Source organism: Rutidosis leptorrhynchoides, chromosome 7, assembly GCF_046630445.1.
Source record: "Rutidosis leptorrhynchoides isolate AG116_Rl617_1_P2 chromosome 7, CSIRO_AGI_Rlap_v1, whole genome shotgun sequence".
Taxonomy (NCBI): Eukaryota; Viridiplantae; Streptophyta; class Magnoliopsida; order Asterales; family Asteraceae; genus Rutidosis; species Rutidosis leptorrhynchoides.
This window is the reverse complement of record NC_092339.1, coordinates 247,875,114-247,896,159: the sequence shown is the minus strand read 5'-3', so window position 1 is coordinate 247,896,159 and position 21,046 is coordinate 247,875,114. Positions and strand designations below refer to the sequence as shown.

General features: G+C 38.2%; 1 protein-coding gene across 1 annotated transcript in view; it reads right to left on the bottom strand.

Annotated features, from left to right (window-relative positions):
* Positions 1–11,145: 11,145 nt before the first annotated feature.
* LOC139859941 (uncharacterized) overlaps positions 11,146–21,046 on the bottom strand; it is a 30,517-nt gene continuing 20,616 nt past the window's right edge. The window contains exons 2-4 of the mRNA XM_071848721.1: positions 12,341–12,713; positions 11,569–12,255; positions 11,146–11,480 (exon numbers count right to left, since the gene is read on the bottom strand). Coding sequence (XP_071704822.1) covers positions 11,146–11,480; positions 11,569–12,255; positions 12,341–12,713 — 1,395 coding nt within the window. The remainder of the gene's footprint in view (positions 11,481–11,568; positions 12,256–12,340; positions 12,714–21,046) is intronic.

Sequence of the window (21,046 nt, the reverse complement as noted above, 5' to 3'; positions counted from 1 at the left end):
ATCAAAGATTGATTAAAAGTAAAAGACGATATTTTTGTATTTTTAAGTTTATCAAAATAAATGCTGACTCAACAAAAAGTAAAGATATTTGAATTCAATAGATAAAAGAATGTTCGCCTAGATCTCCTATTCGCAGTGTTGGATGATTTGTTATTACGCACTAGTTCTATTTATCAATGCACGCAATTACAGAGTCAGTTTACCCAGAGTTCTCTTTTAGCAAACACGTCAAACTAGGATTTATTGGCTTAGGGTTCCCTTTCACCAAAGACCTCTTTCGTTTGTGACTTAGTAATTAGCTAATTATAAGATTAAGATTCAATTGGTTACTCGTTCGCTCCACATAATTTACCCCTATTTTGTTCAATCAATGTTACCCGGTTTACCCCCTTGGTCCAGTAAGAACCCAATCTGTTAAGACAAATCAATTGGAAATTAGATCACTAAATTGAAACAGGGTTCCCTTTGTTCAAACAAGATTCACTAATCAACCTAGTAACAATAATCAACACCCACAAGAATGGTTCTTAATCAAAACTCATAATTATCATGCATTAATCAATATAACATTAAAGTATCATCCAAACACATGCAAATATTCAATCTAGACAAACATTAAAAGCTTAGCCAATCATGGCTAGAACAAAAATCACAAATAAACAATTAAAGGTATTCATAATGATGATAAGAATTAAACCTAATGAATATTGTGTTCTTAATTGATAGACGGATCGAGACTTGTTTCCGGAATGATTGATGTGTTAGAATGACCTTGAGAAACCCCAAAAATCACCTAAGTTCGTCAAAAAGCTGCTGGAAATCGTCTGGATGTGAAAGTGTCAAGTTAGGGTATTTTTTGGGCTTTAAATAGGAAACAAAAACTGAACCGGGCTCAAAGTGGCGCGGCGCCAGGCACCCGCGTGGCGCGCCGATACCCTGCGCGGCGCGCCATATAACTGTGATCTGACTTCTGGATTCCTGAAAACTGTCGAACTGATTTTTATGCCCATTGGAGCGGCGCGCCACCTTTTGGAGCGGCGCTCCAGACCTCTTTTTTTTGCTGAATCGGAGCTGAAAACTCACTAAAATCACCTGTTTTCGAACCAAACTCGAATCAAACCAATCCCTTTCACTTGCTTTCATATAAAATCACTAAAAACCATCAAATATCTTCAAAATTCATCTCCTTGGTCTTAGAACTCGAACTTTCACAACTCTTATCAAAATATCACCAAATCGTATCCAAAAGGACCAAAATGTACCCTATATCGCTAAGGAAAACGCGTATGAAATATGCGATATCAGGGTTCATGTTGGTGTTCGGATTGGGGTTTCTCCCATCGTTGTGCCTCTTAGCGGGGGTTTGATCATAAGCTCTCCCCTTGTTGTTGTCCCACTTACGCTTATCACTACTATCCGCTTCGAATTTTGCCTTCTCCGGTTCATCGCTGATAATTTGGTTCATTAAAGTGTGTGCCATGCGCATTGCTTCCGGGACGTTTGGTGGCTTAGATGAGGTGACATTTCCCTTAATGGACTTAGGAAGTCCCCACAAGTACCTTTCCATGCGCTTAAACTCCGGGGTAACCATGGTAAGACACATCAGGGCTAATTCTAGATACCTACGGTTGTAACCATCGAGATCGTTTCCAACAACCTTCAACTGCCCAAACTCAATCTCCATTTTCTGGATCTCTGTTCGGGGACAGTACTCTTCAATCATGGCCCTCTTGAATTCTTCCCACGGTGTAGCATAAGTCTTGTCAATATCCTTTGCTTGAGCCAGTGTGTTCCACCAGGTTAGTGCGCCGTCTGACAGCGTACACGAGGCATACTTAGTTTTGTCTGTCTCTGAGCAGTTACTAAGACGGAACACATATTCTAATTTCTCAAACCACCTAGTGAGACCAACCGGCCCCTCAGTACCACTAAAGTTGAGAGGCTTTCAGCTTTGAAACTCTTTGTATGTGCACCCATTACGAATGGGCTGGTTAACTGGTGTTGCTTAGGGGTTCCTTTTCGCTAAAGCTGCGGCCACACGTTCAGCGATCATTTCCTCGATCGGTACTGCGGTTGGCGTTGATCTTCCGTTGGCCATTGATGTTCTAAACAAAAATTTTGACTCAAGTCAAAATCCAGTATTCAAATAATAGTAATACAGTATATGGTAACCAACATAGAATCAACACATCACATATTAATTAAGTAACGCAAATAGATTCAGATACCACAAAGTCATCACACTATAACGTAAATAGAACACCGTACAAAGATTAAACAACACAAAGTTCCATTCATTAATAATAAGTTGCATACATCCGTATAGGATCGTACAATATATAAGTAAAACATAATACTACAAACGAGATTACATAATGAAATCTACTACAAATATCCTACGGTGACGGTGGGTGAAGGATGTCCATTATGTGGGACATCTGGTCCTCGAGCTTAGTTACACGAGCACGGAGGATCTCCACTTCCCTTGTCAGTTCCTTGACAGAGGGAGATGGTAGGGCAGGCGGTGCAGTCGGTACAGGTGGTGCTGGTGGTGCGGGTGGTGCAGACAGTCCGGCACCAGAAGTAGATGCTGCGTATCAGGGAGCCTTACGTATGAATGGATCAGCAGGATACAGCACAAGCCGCTTACAGGCGGTAATTCTAGTCCTCAGTCCTTGTGCGTTAATGGACGATCTCCCTCTGTTAACCCCAGGAATAATAGTACTGTCAAAATGATACCGCTTCTTCGGCAGGGTAGAGGGTGGCTGCACGGGTGCTTCCTCGAGATCCTCGTCGGAATCCTCGTCACTGGAGTCAGCAGAGGATGAGTCGTCGGATGATGATTCGTCGGAATCATCTGGGGGTGGCTGCACGGGTGGCTCTGCTCGGCCGGCCATCATCAGTCGATATCTCAAAGGCGGGATCGGCACGAGACGTCCATCAGGAAGGCATCGGCACCAATGGTTATGCTCATTACGGACCGGACCTTCCCCAAGTTCCGCGGGAATCACAGCACCACCGGAATGGTGATGTGGCTCCGAGGGTCCTGGGACAAGTGGAGCTGGAATCTCCTGTAGATCCTCGGCTCCGTCTAAGGTGATCACTGGGTCGGGTGCATGGCTACTGGCTCTAGAGGATGAAGCGCCAGAGTCGCTGGAGGGTGTCGACGACGTGATCTGAGAATCGGCAACAATGGCAGGCGAGGTGGCGGATGAGTCTGAGTCGCTCTCCAAAATGATAACAGGTGGAATATCCGACATCTAAACAAGGAAAAATAACTTTTTCCATGTCAGTAAGTCATAAAGCAAGCACGTATTAGGCAAAGTAACTACGACAGTCTAGATCATGTATAGCAGTAAATAACATGGCAATAACGACAAGTATCATGCAATCATAAGTAGATAATAGCATGCAGTGGTGAAATCATATAGTAGCATACAGCATATAGCAGTAAAAGTAAGCAGCAGCATGCAGCAAGTTCCGCAGAAACAGGTAAACTAGCAAGTTGTAGATTAGTCCTATTAATGAATCCTACTCGGGTCGGTCCAGACTCACTAATGCAACCTAATTCCCTACAACCAATGCTCTGATACCAAATGTGATGCCCTGTACAAAACCATCGTGTATGGATCATCAACAACAGGATCATTACAAGGTCAAATACTATATGCGGTTTCAAAATAAGTTTGCATTCATGATAAAAGGTGACGTTTTAACCAACGTCAAATGTTTAACAACCAAAAGTATGCTTCTACGAATAGCAAGCAATAATAGTACGTGACCCAATGGTCGTTACAAATTAATTGTTTTAAAAGTAACATAGTTTGAATGCAAAATAAATGTTTCATGCGGTGACATCTCTAATAAGCGCAACGGGTGTCTACAAAGCATGACTAGTATAGTAATGTAAGGTAGGCCACGAGATTTCAGCACCTGAGAAAAACATGCTTAAAAACGTCAACACAAAGGTTGGTGAGCTATAGTTTAAGTATAACAGTAATGTAAGGTAGGCCACGAGATTTCAGTGCTTCAACAGCGTTTCAAAACAGTATGAAAAGTATATGTATAACCGTGAGCACTTGGTAACTAACTTAAACTAAATAACACCCCCTAAAAGTACACTTGGCGAGTGCGTAAGTTTACGAAGTATTAATCACCCGTTAAAAGCTAGCACTACTAGCCCGAGTGGGGATGTCAAACCATATGGATCCATATCTAAGATTCGCATTCACCGGTTCAAAGACCAATGACTAAACGTTACTGAGCTAAGGGGAAAGTTTATGCCGTTGTATAACCCACACATATATAAAGTTTAAGTACTCGTGCTTAGTATGTAAAACGTAAAATGCGCATGTATTCTCAGTTCCCAAAATAGTTAAAGTAAAAAGGGATGCTATAACTCACAGTGGAAAGTAGTAAAAGTCGATACATGGGAATAGTAAGCAAATGGTTAGTCCGGAAGGTCCTCAACCTAAGTCAAAAGTTACTAATTCAGTAAATTGTTCCCAAAGGTTTAAATGTATGTAAATTAGGTCTTAAGTACCATCATCATTCATCATTAAACAAAAAGCGTAAAGTAAGTTTTAAGTCAAGACTAGGGTTTGAAATAAAGGCTGACTTCGTTCAGTCGCCACGACCTCTATACAAACTGAAATGGGGTGAGACCAGTGACCATGGCTCCGTATATGAGTCCCCTAGGTACTGACCAATTTTCAGAACCAAAATCGTCTTCGTTTGACCGTGGTGACTGTTTAAGTGCGAGTAGGTCAGAAATTTTAGCACAATGTTAATAGGGTGTAGTGACTTTCGGGAGGCCATAGATGCTAAACCGTTACTCGGATTAAGACAAGGTCTAAACGGAAAAACATCTACTCGAACCGAACTATCTGAAAATCAACTTTACAGTAGCCCAGCTAGTCTGATTAGTTCCAAAAACAGTAAGAAAGGTGTTCCGGTAGGTTCTTGGTGCTTGATGCTCATCACGGTTCTGATCCTTGATGCGTATAGCTTCAAGTGTACAACTCGTTGATGGGTTTGTATCATCTTTACCAAGTTTTGACCTTCATAACACTAGTGTAAGTCTAAGATATGTAGCACAACTCACTTAAGAGTTATATGTAGTTTGATGAACCAAAGTTACATCAAGATCTTAGATCTGACACATACATGAGTTCTACTAGTAATATTAAGCTATAAATTTGAAAGTAAACTAAATAATCAAGATCTTAAGTTGTAGAACTTAGATCTTAGCTAGATCTTAAAGATCCTAGACTAGAAAGTCTAGATCTAGTGTTCTTAAGTTAGATCCTAAGTTACAAAACTTGGATCTACACTTTAATGAAACCATAAGTTATGAAACTTAGATTTTCAACTAGTAAAATGTATGTAAGCTTGTAAGCTCTTATTTACAACAAAATTAGAAGACCATAAGCTATAGAAACTTAGATCCAACATAAGTATATAAAGTTATAACTAGAAAGTTATACTTCCGTTTTCTTGAACTTATAAAGTTAACTTTTAGTTCAAGAAAAATGAGATCAAGATTAACTAGTAATACTTGACCAATTTAACAACATCACAACTTTAAGGTACATAAAATGAAGAAATAAATTAAATCTACAAGTAATAAGTTCATGGTTATTCATACTTAGAAAGATTTAAGCCAAGGCTTTGATCTTTTAGGAAAGTAAACCTTAAGTTTACAAACATGAACACAAGTATGATTTTTAAAACTCATGAACTTTCTTTTAACAAGTGTTATGGAGGAATCAAACTATAAACTTGATCCTCACTTGGTCCTTGTATGTTCTTGAAATAACAAGATAATACGAAGAATAAACTAGAGAGTTTGATTCTTACAACTAGTAAGTAAACAACAACAACAACAACAAAGAACAAGTAACAAAACAAGCAAATGATGATGATGTTTGATGATATATTTCAGTTTTAAAGAGAAAAAGGAAGGAGAAATAAAGTTTGTAACTTACAAAGTTTGAGAGAAAAAAAAAAGATGAGAGAAAGTGTAAGTATGTGTGTGAAGAAATGAGGAAGTAATACTTGTAAATAAGTAACAAAATAATTTGAAAATGGAACTCTTCCCTCCTAGTCAATGTGGACGATTTTAGGGGCTAAAAGAGGAAGGAATCAAATGCACTTTCATACATGGGGAGATGGTGAGAGCTTGAAATGATATTAAAGTTAAATGGTGTGGTAAAGTGTAGTAAGTATACAAGTAACTAGTCTTTCATTCACTAATTAATCTAAGTTTCATCTTAATGTAATACTAGCATAAAACATAGGCTTACAAGTCCATTAAGAGAGTAGGATGGGCTTCCAAGTCCATTTCCAATAATAAAAGCCCAAGTCCAAGTAAGTATGTAATTAAATAAATAAGGCCCAAGTAATTAACCACATGCATTAGTTAATTAAAATGATTAATAATAATTAATCATGAATGTAAATAATATTCGAAAATATTATTCGTGAAAAGTACGTGTGTCACGAAGACGAGTTGGGACATGCAAAGTCAAATACGATAACAAGAAAATGTATAAAAATACAATCATTAAAATGCATGTATTAATAATAATTATTAATGAATAAACGTTGGAAAATTCCGGGTTGTTACAAGAAATACTTGCAGTTGTTAAAAGAATCGACAGAGCGGTTTGAACATTTTGAACTTGTGCAAGTGCCAAGAAGTCAAAATAAGAAGGCGGATGCTTTGAGTAAGTTGGCCGCTTTAACGTTTTCGCATTTTCAAAAATAAGTATGGGTTGAAGAATTGCCAAACAAGTCAATAGATAATGACTTAATGGTTGCGTCTGTTGAAGAAGAACAGCCAAATTGGATGGAGCCAATCTTGCACTACATCCGCAATGATACTTTTCCAAGTGATAAGCGCGAAGCTCGCCTGGTAAGAGAGCGAGCACCAATGTATATCATTCAAAATGATATCTTATATCGTAAGTCATACTGTGGTCCAATGATGCGATGCGTTGGACCAATTGAGGCAGAAATGATAGTCGATGAAGTGCATAGCGGTTCTTGTGCACTGCATTCAGGCTATAAAACTATTGCTGCGAGAATTAGGCGGATGGGTTACTTTTGGCCATCCCTGTATCGTGATGTTGCAAAAATTGTTAAGAGATGTAAAAGTTGCCAAAGGCATGCTCCGCAAAATCGAATGCCAAGGAATGATATGATTCCTGACAATTCACCATGACCATTTTACAAGTGGGCTATTGACATTGCAGGGCCATTTCCTGCGGGACCGGGCAATGTCAAGTTTCTAATCGTGGCAATTGATTACTTTATAAAATGGGTGGAAGCTAAGGCGGTTCGCACTATCACTGGTGTGCAAGTGTGAAACTTTGTGTAGGAATACATTGTTTACAGATTTGGTATTCCGCGTGAATTGGTTAGTGATAACGGTGCACAAATAGCAAAAGATTCTTTTAAGACATGGTGCACTGATTTGAATATAATACAAAAATTTACGTCAGTGGCGCATCCGCAGGCTAATGGATTATGCGAAGTAACCAATCGTGATATTGTAAATGGCATTAAAAGGAGGTTATGCGAAAAGCGAACCGGTTGGGTGGATGAATTACCCAATGTGATGTGGGCACATCGCACTACTTTCAAGAAAAGTACAGGGGAAACACCTTTTAGTTTGGTGTATGGCTCTGAGGCAGTAATACCCGCTGAAATTCTCGTGCCAACGCATAGAGTCGCTAACTTTGAAGAAGAAGCAAACGATGATGCATTGGGCGAAAATTTAAATTTCATTGAAGAGTGAAGGTTAATGGCTGCTATCAGAGAAGCGAATAATAAACAGCAGATCGCTAAGTATTATAATAAACGAGTACGAGCTTTGTCTTTCGATATAGGCGAATGGGTACTGCGAAATAATGAGGCAAGTAGAGCAGAAAAGCTTGGCAAATTGGGACCTAATTGGGAAGGCCCTTATCAAATTGTAGCAATTAATGCAGCAGGTTCATATAAGCTCGCGGATGTGGATGGGCGAACTTTACCTAATGTGTGGCATGCTGTTTTACTAAAGCGATATTATGCATAACTCTGTGCAAAGTTATATGTAAGCTAAGGTGCATATGCGTAATGCGTGAAATTTGCTTCAAGGCTTATAGTTGATATTCTTTTGATGTCTTCTAATTTTTAATTTTTTGCAAGTCTTGGTCACGCTTGTAAGAATTTCAGAATTGGCATTAGAAAGAATATGCGAAATTTTTCTTGTGAAATGCAAATGATTATGAAATGTTTTATACTTTGTTTCATAATGTTGTGATATTTCGCAGGGTTTAGATAGTAAAGTGATGAAAAAGCCCACTTTGGCAGCAGAAATTATTGCGAAAGGAATTTATATCCTAAGTGTTTGATTTAGCCAATGCTTAGATGCTTCACAATGCTAATTGATTGCCTAAGGATTGTTACGGTGGACTTAGAAGATTCATAACGTATAAATATATACGCATACAGATTGTTTCACAAAAGTACACATTTATTATGTGCACAATAGTAAAAGTTGGAAATTGCAAAGGACAAGTCTGTGTTATGAATATCTGATAAGGAAAGCGCTATATAGATAAAAGTACTTGCAAATATAAGAAAAAGAAATTTTTTATTAATAATGGCGCAGAGGCAGCTGCGTGCTGTTATACAAAGCGAGTTTCTACTCTTTGGTTAAGTCAAGCATGATGATGTCATCTGCAGTGACATCCTCTCGCTCGCTTATTGTGGTTATCTTAGGGAGGGGAATTTTGGCTATGCCCTGCTGAGCAACTGCGTATGCTGATTTTGCCTCTTCTAAGGAGCAAAGGCGATCAGCAATGGCAGATGGTAGTGGATCTGGCAGTGGGCAGTTGATGGCAATCTCGTCCATAAACTCTACCCTCTCTCGAAGTTTTAATGCGGCAGCTAATGTTGAAAAATTCGTGGAAACAGGCTTGGAATTGAGAATTTTCCTAGCCAATTCGGGGAGATGTTGGCGGAGCCTGGTGAACTCAAGCTCCGCAGAAGCTTTAGAAGCTAGAGTGATGTCCTGCTCTATTGTAAGCTTTGCCACATCCTCTGATAGCGATTTGATGGTGGCTTGAAAATTGTTTTCTTTCTTAGTCGCAGTAGAAACCTGTTGTTTCAGGTCATCAACGGTGGTTTTTGCTGCGGTGAGTTCGTAGGAGAGGTCAACATAGCTTTTCTCTCTGTCCGCAGTTTTGGCCTTCTCGGTGTGATATTTTGTTTTTTCAGCTTCTAGAATGTTGAAAAACTATTCTTGACGGCAAATCATATCATATGCAGAATTGAAGAACATGTAGAAATTTTGAACAAAACTGTTATGCGCATCTAGCGGAGAGAGCTTAGAGAACTCACGGCGAAGCTCGCCGGGGATTGCTAACTTCATCTGTTGGCGCTGATCCTGAGCAGCAGCAGCTGAAGCATAAGTGTATCCTGATAAACCATCAATCCGCACCTCGTAAGAGTCGGGTGGAGTGCGGAACAACTCTGTGATCTGATTAAGAGTGTTTGGGCTCGCAAAAATAGGATCACCAGTGGAATCGCCTGCAAGATAAAGCAATTGGTTAGCTAGCGAAACAAATGAATAATGCATGTTATTCACATGAAACAATAATCGCGATGTACCAGTTTGCTGGTCCCTTCGTAATCCGGCGTAATTGGATTATCGAAAATAACGGCGTCTTGTTGTTTGAGCTTTTTACTTTGTGATTGTGGCTGCGTATGTAATGGTCGCTTGGTGGAGCTTGGCTTTGTATAAGGAGATTTTTTTAGGTTAAGTCGACAATTGGAATGGATTGCTTCTCTTTCGATGATGCCGATTTAGCCTCCGGGCTTGTTAATAGTTTGGTGATCAAGGTTTTTAGGTTAACCTTGCTATCAACCTCGTCGATTTTCATTTTTGGAATGAAGGTAAAGTTGTGAATAAAGAAGAAAGTTGTAAAGGCTAATCGAGAATTTGATTAATTGCGAAGTAATTCAGAATAAGCAAGTGGTAAATTTGTTATTTTGGTCTACGATATATATAGGGGATGCAAATGTAATACTTGGTTGTGTTGTTTGTTCTTTGAGATAATTCAAACGGTAACATTTTAGATAATGAATAACAACGGTAACTTAGTTTGCTGTAACGGTAACAAAGGTTGAGCGAAAATGTCTCAATGCGAGTCATGGTTATGACAACTGCGAATTTTTAGAGTTTATCATGATACATCTGCTATGCGAGATGTATCATACTAAACTGGGGGGACTTGATCATATACATAGCATTGTATATGTATATTTTATTTGCTAAAGGCTAAAAGCAGAGTTACGCGAATTATAATCCAAAGTTATGCAATGTCCGCTGAAAATAAGCACAACAGTTATGTTTTCGCATTAACAAAAGACTGCGGTTTAATCCGCTATGTTTCCGCGGATAGTTAGGCAATCCGCAAACCGCGGATATTTTGAATACTATAAATAGAGAGCATGACCTCTCATTTATAGGTTGTTGATTCTCTGCCATTTGCCCAAGCCTTTGTGATTTTCACTTGTGATCTTGCCCAAGGGATTTTTAGATCGCGCTAAGATGAATCATGCTAATTGACAATCAAGACCGGGTTGGGGTGGTTGATCACTTGATTGCTAAAGTGAAAGACGATCATCGGGGCCCAAAATAATCATCAAACATCCCATCCTCTATTTTATTATTGCACTCGATCCTTAATTAAGTAATAACTTGATTTAGCATCAATCACCCTTGTCTTAACCCTCTGCAACTCTTAAAATAACCATGAGCTTCTCCATTAACTACTATAGAAAAAGCAGCAGAAGTTACACATTCCATGATCCAGTTCACCATTTTAACATGAAACCCAAAAATAAGAGCAGGATCTTCTTTAAGAAAGACCAACTAACAGTATCATACGCCTTCTGTATGTCAATTTTAAGTGCACTTCTTCTAGGATCATTAGCCCTATTGTATCCTTTAAGAAGCTTCTGAGTCAACAAGATATTATCATAAATGGATCTCCCAGGAATGAATGCACTCTGATTAGGGTTCACAAGCTTATCAAGCCCACACTTAATTCTATTAGTTAAGATCTTGCTAATGCACTTATATAGTACATATCAACAAGCAATAAGCCTAAAGTCAGACACTTTGTTAGGAGTTCTAATCTTAGGGACCAAAGCAATAAGTGTAGCATTAAGTTCACCCAGGAGTTTACCAGATGAGAAGAATTCTTTAATAGCCAAACATCCATCTTTCCCTATAACATCCCAGGCTTTTTTAAAGAAAAGAGATGAGTACCCATCTGGGCCTGCTGGCTTATTATCATCTATGTCAAAAAGAGCTTGCTTGATCTCCACATAAGTTAACTCAGTCACCATAATAGAAGCCTCTGCTGTAGTCAATTTAGTTGTGAAAATATCTTCATAACCATCAAGAGAATTAACAGAATCAGCTTTTCCCAAAAAAAAAATTAAAATGAGATATAAACTGATTAGCAACCTGGTTCCCAAAAAACCTCTGCCCATCTTCATTGCAAATACTATCAACTCTATTTTTATTTTTCCTTGCCCTCAAAATGCTATGGAAGAACTTTGTATTCTTATCTCCTTCCTTTAGCCACTTAATCTTAGCTTGCTGCAGCAGCACTTTTAATTCATCACTAACAGCCTCATTGTACTTATGGAGGATATTAACAGCAATCTTCTTAACCTGCACATCATATGGCATATTATCCACATCTTTTTGAGCCACTCTTAAACTTTCTTTTAACGTTAGGGAATTAGTAAACACATTCCCTTGTGACCAGTTCAACTTTTTCATATCCTTTTTCATAAGTTTCAGCCTCTTAACTACAAAGTACATATGATACCCATCCACTCTTCTACTCCAGCCAGCAGAAACAATAGGTAAAAACTCCTCCTTATCAGCAAGAAAATTCATAAACCTAAAAGACTTAGAATTACAAACAATACTTTTAGGAATAGTCATGACAGCAGGACTATGATCAGAGATTAAGTAAGGATGAAACACAATACTAGCTTGCTGATAACTACTCAAGAACTCTTCATTTGCCATTATTCTATCCAGCTTTTTAAGCACCCCACACTTAGGGTTTTTCAGAGATTTTGTCCATGTAAAATGGAAACCTGTGCTACCCACATCTTCAACCTCCAAACTATTAACACAATCATTAAAATCAATCATATCAGAACTCATTCTAGAACCACCTGCAGAGTGTTCATCAAGCTTAAGAGTTACATTGAAATCTCCCATGATAATCCATGGATTTGAGTGAACAACAACTTTTTTGACCATTTAGATCATTCCATAACTTCTTCCTTTCTTTGCCATTATTGCTAGCATAGACAATACTACAATACCATCTTCTATGTTCAACCACAGATTCTACCAAACACAAAATAGTTTGCCTAGACATGTGAAGAACCATAACATTTAACTTAGAACTGTTCCATCCCACTACAATCCTACAACAATTAGGACTATGGCTAACATTAGAAACCCAATTCCAACCACCAAAAATGCTACCACATAGATCATTAATGGTATTCTTGTTCAAATGAGTTTCTAGCACAGAAACTAAACTTAACTGCTCATTCTTAAGTAAATCCCTAATTTCATTCTTCTTATTCTTAGTATTCATCCCCCTAATATTCCAAGAAGCCATCTTCAGATCCATAAATATTCAAAAAGGAAACAGATTACACCCTGATACCAGGATCTAGATGTAACGACCCAACACGTTATCCAACCAAAAATACGCCTTAAAATTTTTTTTGTGGGACAGTACATCTGGACGGCGTCCAGATATCTAGACAGCGTCCAGCTCTGAAGGACTGGACGGTGTCCAAGCTCCTTGGACGGCGTCCAAATGAACTAAAAGATTCTGATCAGCATTACCATTTTACGCGAGCGGAAAACCCGCTTCCCGACACTTTCACACGAAAACACTTTCACAATATGTTATAATAATTAAAACTAAGAGTTTTCCACGATAAAACCGAATTTTACAACACCGGGTCCACATCGGCCATTTTACGACTTTCGTACAAGATTACGAGTTTTCGACCATGTGAGTTTTAACATAAACTAAAGACCGAGCATGGTGATTGGGGATACGCTACCCAATCCTAATCAAATCCAAAAGTAAGATCTTCTAAAGCAACTACACGAGTCCACTAATTCCCACGCTTACCCGAGCCACCGTATCCATGCAAATCTATTAAAATGTAAACAACGAGACGGTAAGCTAACGCTTAGTGAGTGAGAATATACTGCATACATATATATGCATAAAATGGACATGCCACACAATGATAATCAAATAACGCATACCAGAGCATCTAAGCATAAAGGCAAGCTAAGCTAAGCATACCGTACGATCACTAAGCAACAAGCTAATAATCAACAAGTAAGTTCACCAACGACGATATGAACCACTCCAACAAGCTACACCTGGAGGGTTAGCTTCATCACAATGATACAACGATATATATAACAATAAAGCGTACAACGCCCAAGGTTAACCCCTTAACCCAATACCAAAAGTCAATTACCACAATGAAGATTGGCCGAACTACACGAGCCATAGTAAATCCGCATCCACACGAGACTACTATCTTGTAAGACCCAAATATTTATTGTACATAATGTATTTATGGTGTACGATGCGTGTATGAAGTGTACATGTTGCTTGCTCGAACGCCGAAGGAACCTGGACGTTGTCTGAAGTGACAAGGTGTGTACGTATCTTTTCAACCCCAAATAAAGTTTGTGTTGATGTCTCAAAGCCTTACCATTGGAAAGGAAATCTTATTACGTTTCCAACAATATTTGATTCATCGAAAACGGAGCTACGGTCAAAAAGTTATGGCCAAAACAAGTTTCTGAAAACTGACCTGTAGGTTGGAGCGGCGCCCCACCTTTCGGCGCGGCGCGCCAAACCCGTCTGATGCAATTTTCGGCCTTTTTAAAAGTCTTAAGTGAGGGGTACTTTGGTCTTTTCATTTAGGGTCGGTTTAGGGTCACCAAAACTGATCTAGAACTCCATTGGAGCTCATTTCTCACCCACACAAACAATCTCTTCAAACCCTAGTGAGAGAAACCCACTTTTAGTGAGAGAGAGCTTGATTTGGAGAAGAAGGAGTTGGATTCTCACCAAAGCTAGGGTTTTAAAGTTGTTCTACTCGTCAACGGCATCATTTTGGTGGTATTGGTAAGTTCAAACTCCGAATTACATTTGTTAGATTTGATATTCAAGTTAGGGTTTGAGTTTGATTTGAAGTGAAACCCTCTTAGATGATGAAATAGGTTTATGGTGACTAGTTGTTCTTGTCACTTGGCGGGTTTTGGGTTTGTTGACGATTTGGCCTTGATTAGGCTTTAATCTTGAGTTTAATCACTAGGTTTAGTGATTATGGAAGTGTTGGAATCACTTTAGGTGAATTTGGGTTGACTAATTTATACTTGAGTCAAAATTAGGGTTTGGTGATGATTATGACCCAATTATCGATTTAATAAGGTTTATAAACTTAAATGGATTAAGTTGAAGCATAGAACCGAGTTAAATATGTTTTGGTGTCAAAACTCGCTAATGGCGCGATGTTGACTCCTTTGGGTCAAAATTAGGGTTTAAGTGTCATTATGGGCAAGATAGGTGTTTAACACCTATGATTGGGTTTAATTGGCGTATTAGGACCATTCTCACTTGTGTTAGTGATTATTGGTTAATTTGGGCGCGATTTGTACTTGGAAGTACAATCGGGTCGATATTGCACTAGGTGTCAATATGGGTTGGTTTGTAATCCACCCTAATTGTGTTGTTTATTATTATGATAATGGATTTAGGTACGTTCATTGACGGATCATCGGATTTGGCTTGTTCTCATCAAGACTTCAAGGTGAGTGGAATAATTATACATGTATGTATATAATTTATTTGCTTGTGCGCGATGTGTACAATAGCCGAGTTTTGGGGCACATCGATGCGACGATAGCCGTTTGGACACCTTTGGGAATAGTGACACAATAGCCGGATTTTGTGCGCTACATGTGACTTAAGATTTGGGGACCCGATATATTTATTGTAATGCTATTATTTGACGATGAGTCACATAGCCGTTTTTGTGAGCATTGAGGTGTTGCATAGCCGTTTTTGCACACATTAATTAATGGTGTCACATAGCCATTTTTGTGACCATAGTTGTGGGACATAGCCGTTTTGTCCAATTGATAATTATGCACATAGCCGTGTTTGTGCATATAGTTGCGAGTAATAGCCGTGTTTTACTCCCACGTTATTATCCGAGTTATTGTGCACATAGCCGTGTTTGTGTACATGATTGTGAGTAATAGCCGTGTTTTACTCACACGTTGATCAAGTGATGCCATAGCCGTTTTTGGGAACAATTGGGGGTGATGCCATAGCCGTTTTTGGAACACCTCGGGGGTTAGCATACCATAGCCGTTTTTGGGAGCTAACAGTTGTTATGAACATCGATGACTTGTTTCGTGAAGTCATTCCCTTGCGAAGAGTTGGTTAACCATGGATTAAAGTTGTTGTGTAGCATTTAATTATTATTATGACTATTATGCTAATGGAGTTGCTAGTTGTACGATTATGATGCTACTATCTTTGTTACGATATGATATGCGAGATTATGCTAAGGTTTATGCTAGTTGTACATTTGATGTTATTAGCTTGTGCGAATTGATACACGAGATATTTATGGTGCGTTTGATGTTACTAGCTTTTACGCTTGTTAAACGAGATCATTGTAGTAAGATTGATTATACTAGTTTCTTATGCTTTGACATGTGGGATTAATGTGTGGTTTGGGTAAGAGAGTGCAAGTAGGTAAATTATATATGTACGTGTGTAACTATTGCACTCACTAAGCTTTAGCTTACCCTCTCGTTGTTGACTTTTTTATAGATTTGCATGGATGCGGTGGCTCGGGTAAGCGTGGGACTAGTGGACTCGCGTAGTTGCTTTAGAAGGCTTGCTTTTGGATTGATTAGGATTGGGTAGCGTATCCCCAATCGCCATGCTCGGCTTTATTTTGTATTAATAGTCGTGTGATTGAATCCTTGTATTTTCATATGAAAGTCGTAAAACGGCCGATGTGGGCCCGGCCTCGTAAAACTTATTTTATGAATGGAACGTGTTAGTTTTTCATATATGAATAGGTTGTGAAAAGCGTTTTGTCTAAATACGTCGGGAAGTGGTCAAACATTTTCGCATTTAATGACTTTTTGGACAGGCCAGTTTGCGCGTCGCGCAGCCATATGGCGCGCCGCGCCATATGCTGTTCCAGCAAAAAATAAAATTTTATTTCGCATTATTGGTTGGTTAACGGGTTGGGTTGTTACAAGTGGTATCAGAGCATGGTCTAAGGGATTTAGGTGACTTGAGATAGGTACCTAGACTTAGACTTTTGTGTGTGCTTAATTTGTTGCGGGACTTGTAGGATTACGGGTCGGAATGGGTTATAGTTAGTGCCTTGTTTATAGGTGAACTAACATTTATATTAATATGTGGATATTATTAATATATTATTGTGTTGTGATGATAACTATTGCGTGTGCTTATATCGCGTAGGATTTTATTTGTGATTGTTTATATCATCGAGCGAGGCGGTCATTGTACTAACGAGTCGATACGGTGTGTGTGCGTAATAAGGACTTGCAAACCTTATTACGGGTGCAAACTGTGTCTAACAAGTGATGTACGATGAGTTTTTAGCAAGATGGGGCGGTGTTGTGCGTGTGGTTTATACGTTCGTGAACTAATCGTTCGCATTCCTTAGAATGAAAACGGAAGATGGATGCGGAACGAGTGAGCCTATTCACAAAGAGAAGGATGAGTTAACGTTAAAGATTGAGGCCGTGTTTGAACAATATGTCTTGGTTTTCACCGGCAAAGTTAGGGAAGTAACCAAGGAGTTGGTCGAAGGACAAATGACGGAAATGGTCCGAGATCAAGTGACTAAAGTTGTAAAGGAAGAGTTTGAAAAGAGGTTTCCCAAACCTCGAGGTAGCGATGATGAAGATATACTTGGAAGGTTAGGATTACATGGTGCTCATGGTAAGAGGGCACGAAGTACGCCTGAAGGCGTCGGGAATGTGAAGAAGAAGAGTAAGAAGGTTTACAAGCTCACGTGCTTTAAGTGTGGGGAACGGGGTCATTTGGCACAAGATTGTACGGTGGTGCCTTTAGGCTCAATCAGGTGTTTCATTTGCCGGATGGAGGGACACCGGAAGTTTGAGTGTTCCGAATCGCATGACGATCGGGTTTGGAGGTTAGAGCGCGAATACATGATGGGAAGTGGAGCACGGAATCCCAACAGCGCTACATCAGATACTTTTAGTACGAAATTATTTGTTGTTCGTTTGTAATAACATGCGGTTTGTGCGTAAGTCTTAGCTAAACTTTATTCTCCGTTGGAGATAATTCGTAGTGAGCGGGCGGTTTATGTTTATGGTTTCGGTTTGCTCTCAGTAGAGCGTATAAGTGGTGTGTTGTGCCTTGACTCTATGGTGCAAATCCTTGGGTGCTTAGGCATTTTGGTTGGTATCCGGTCGTTAAGCTCGTTCGAGTGAGACCCTTAAGGTCTCAATTGTGTTGTGCATATTATTGATATGGGTGACGTTCCTAATGGAAGTACCCTATAGTGACGTTGGATTGTCGGGCAAAGGGCGTAAGACTTGGTGCAACCGAGCATCCCTTAGTATTTGGGAAATGTATCTACCAAACCATGGAAATGGGTTTTGGTGTTCGGTCGTTAAGCGCGTGTTCACTTTCGCGTTGAAGTTGATGAACCATGAGGTTCGTCGGGTGGATTGAAATTCTTGAAATCGAGTGTTGATCTCAATGTATGTTGGTAAAGGAGTTTACGTGACGCGACGTTAGGTGCCTTTTTATTCCTACTAGCGTGGTATTCGACTCTAATTGTGTTGCGGTTACATTGTACTTAGGGTACCGAAGTGAAACCCTTAGGTTCATGAGTGATCCGGCGAAATCCGACAAACTAAAGCAATTGGATGATTGCGAGTGTATAGTTCGTGTAATTTGTGGTACACTTTTCATTCGAAGTGTTAAGGATTGGTTGAAATCCTTTGTGTGCTCAAGATTGGAGCAAGATGTAGTGATGGGTCGTGTGAACCCAATTGTTGATAAAGTCTACCTTTGGTAGCAATGTAAGGTTGTACAAACTGCGCTTATGGAACGTAGTTCCAAGTGGGGGAGTTACACCCCCGCACGAGGAGGTTTTGGTGGGAGATTTCGGATGACGCTTTTAGTAAACCGAAACTTGTGTCGGGACCTAGATTTGGTCGATTGTGAAATGTCCCGTTCTTATTGATTAAAAACGTTCCATATTAATTGATTTCGTTGCGAGGTTTTGACCTCTATATGAGACGTTTTTCAAAGACTGCATTCATTTTTAAAACAAACCATAACCTTTATTTCATAAATAAAGGTTTAAAAAGCTTTACGTAGATTAAATAATAATCTAAAATATCCTGTTTACACACGACCATTACATAATGGTTTACAATACAAATATGTTACATCGAAGTCAGTTTCTTGAATGCAGTTTTTACACAATATCATACAAACATGGACTCCAAATCTTGTCCTTATTTTAGTATGCAACAGCGAAAACTCTTAGTATTCACCTGAGAATAAACATGCTTTAAACGTCAACAAAAAAATGTTGGTGAGTTATAGGTTTAACCTATATATATCAAATCGTAATAATAGACCACAAGATTTGATATTTCAATACACATCCCATACATAGAGATAAAAATCATTCATATGGTGAACACCTGGTAACCGACATTAACAAGATGCATATATAAGAATATCCCCATCATTCCGGGACACCCTTCGGATATGATATAAATTTCGAAGTACTAAAGCATCCGGTACTTTGAATGGGGTTTGTTAGGCCCAATAGATCTATCTTTAGGATTCGCGTCAATTAGGGTGTCTGTTCCCTAATTCTTAGATTACCAGACTTAATAAAAAGGGGCATATTCGATTTCGATAATTCAACCATAGAATGTAGTTTCACGTACTTGTGTCTATTTTGTAAATCATTTATAAAACCTGCATGTATTCTCATCCCAAAAATATTAGATTTTAAAAGTGGGACTATAACTCACTTTCACAGATTTTTACTTCGTCGGGAAGTAAGACTTGGCCACTGGTTGATTCACGAACCTATAACAATATATACATATATATCAAAGTATGTTCAAAATATATTTACAACACTTTTAATATATTTTGATGTTTTAATTTTATTAAGTCAGCTGTCCTCTTTAGTAACCTACAACTAGTTGTCCACAGTTAGATGTACAGAAATAAATCAATAAATATTATCTTGAATCAATCCACGACCCAGTGTATACGTATCTCAGTATTGATCACAACTCAAACTATATATATTTTGGAATCAACCTCAACCCTGTATAGCTAACTCCAACATTCACATATAGAGTGTCTATGGTTGTTCCGAAATATATATAGATGTGTCGACATGATAGGTCGAAACATTGTATACGTGTCTATGGTATCTCAAGATTACATAATATACAATACAAGTTGATTAAGTTATGGTTGGAATAGATTTTTTACCAATTTTCACGTAGCTAAAATGAGAAAAATTATCCAATCTTGTTTTACCCATAACTTCTTCATTTTAAATCCGTTTTGAGTGAATCAAATTGCTATTGTTTCATATTGAACTCTATTTTATGAATATAAACAGAAAAAGTATAGGTTTATAGTCGGAAAAATAAGTTACAAGTCATTTTTGTAAAGGTAGTCATTTCAGTCGAAAGAACGACGTCTAGATGACCATTTTAGAAAACATACTTCCACTTTGAGTTTAACCATAATTTTTGGATATAGTTTCATGTTCATAATAAAAATCATTTTTTCAGAATTAAAACTTTTAAATCAAAGTTTATCATAGTTTTTAATTAACTAACCCAAAACAGCCCGCGGTGTTACTACGACGACGTAAATCCGGTTTTACGGTGTTTTTCGTGTTTCCAGGTTTTAAATCGTTAAGTTAGCATATCATATAGATATAGAACATGTGTTTACTTGATTTTAAAAGTAAAGTTAGAAGGATTAACTTTTATTTGCGACCAAGTTTAGAATTAACTAAACTATGTTCTAGTGATTACAAGTTTAAACCTTCGAATAAGATAGCTTTATATGTATGAATCGAATGATGTTATGAATATCATTACTACCTCAAGTTCCTTGGATAAACCTACTGGAAATGAGAAAAATAGATCTAGCTTCAAAGGATCCTTGGATGGCTTGAAAGTTCTTGAAGCAGAATCATGACTCGAAAACAATTTCAAGTAAGATTTCCACTCGAAATAAGAATGTTATAGTTATAGAAATTGAATTAAAGTTTGAATATGATTATTACCTTGTATTAGAAAGATAACCTACTGTAAGTAACAAAGGTTTCTTGATCTTGGATGATTACTTGGAATGGATTTTGAAAACTTGGAAGTAAACTTGCAATCTTGGAAGTATTCTTGATTTTATGAAACTAGAACTTTTGGAATTTATGAAGAACACTTAGAACTTGAAGATAGAACTTGAAAGAGATCAATTAGATGAAGAAAATTGAAGAATGAAAGTGTTTGTAGGTGTTTTTGGTCGTTGGTGTATGGATTAGATATAAAGGATATGTAATTTTGTTTTGATGTAAATAAGTCATGAATGATTACTCATATTTTTGTAATTTTATGAGATATTTCATGCTAGTTGCCAAATGATGGTTCCCACATGTGTTAGGTGACTCACATAGGCTGCTAAGAGCTAATCATTGGAGTGTATATACCAATAGTACATACATCTAAAAGATGTGTATTGTACGAGTACGAATACGGGTGCATACGAGTAGAATTGTTGATGAAACTCAACGAGGATGTAATTGTAAGCATTTTTGTTAAGTAGAAGTATTT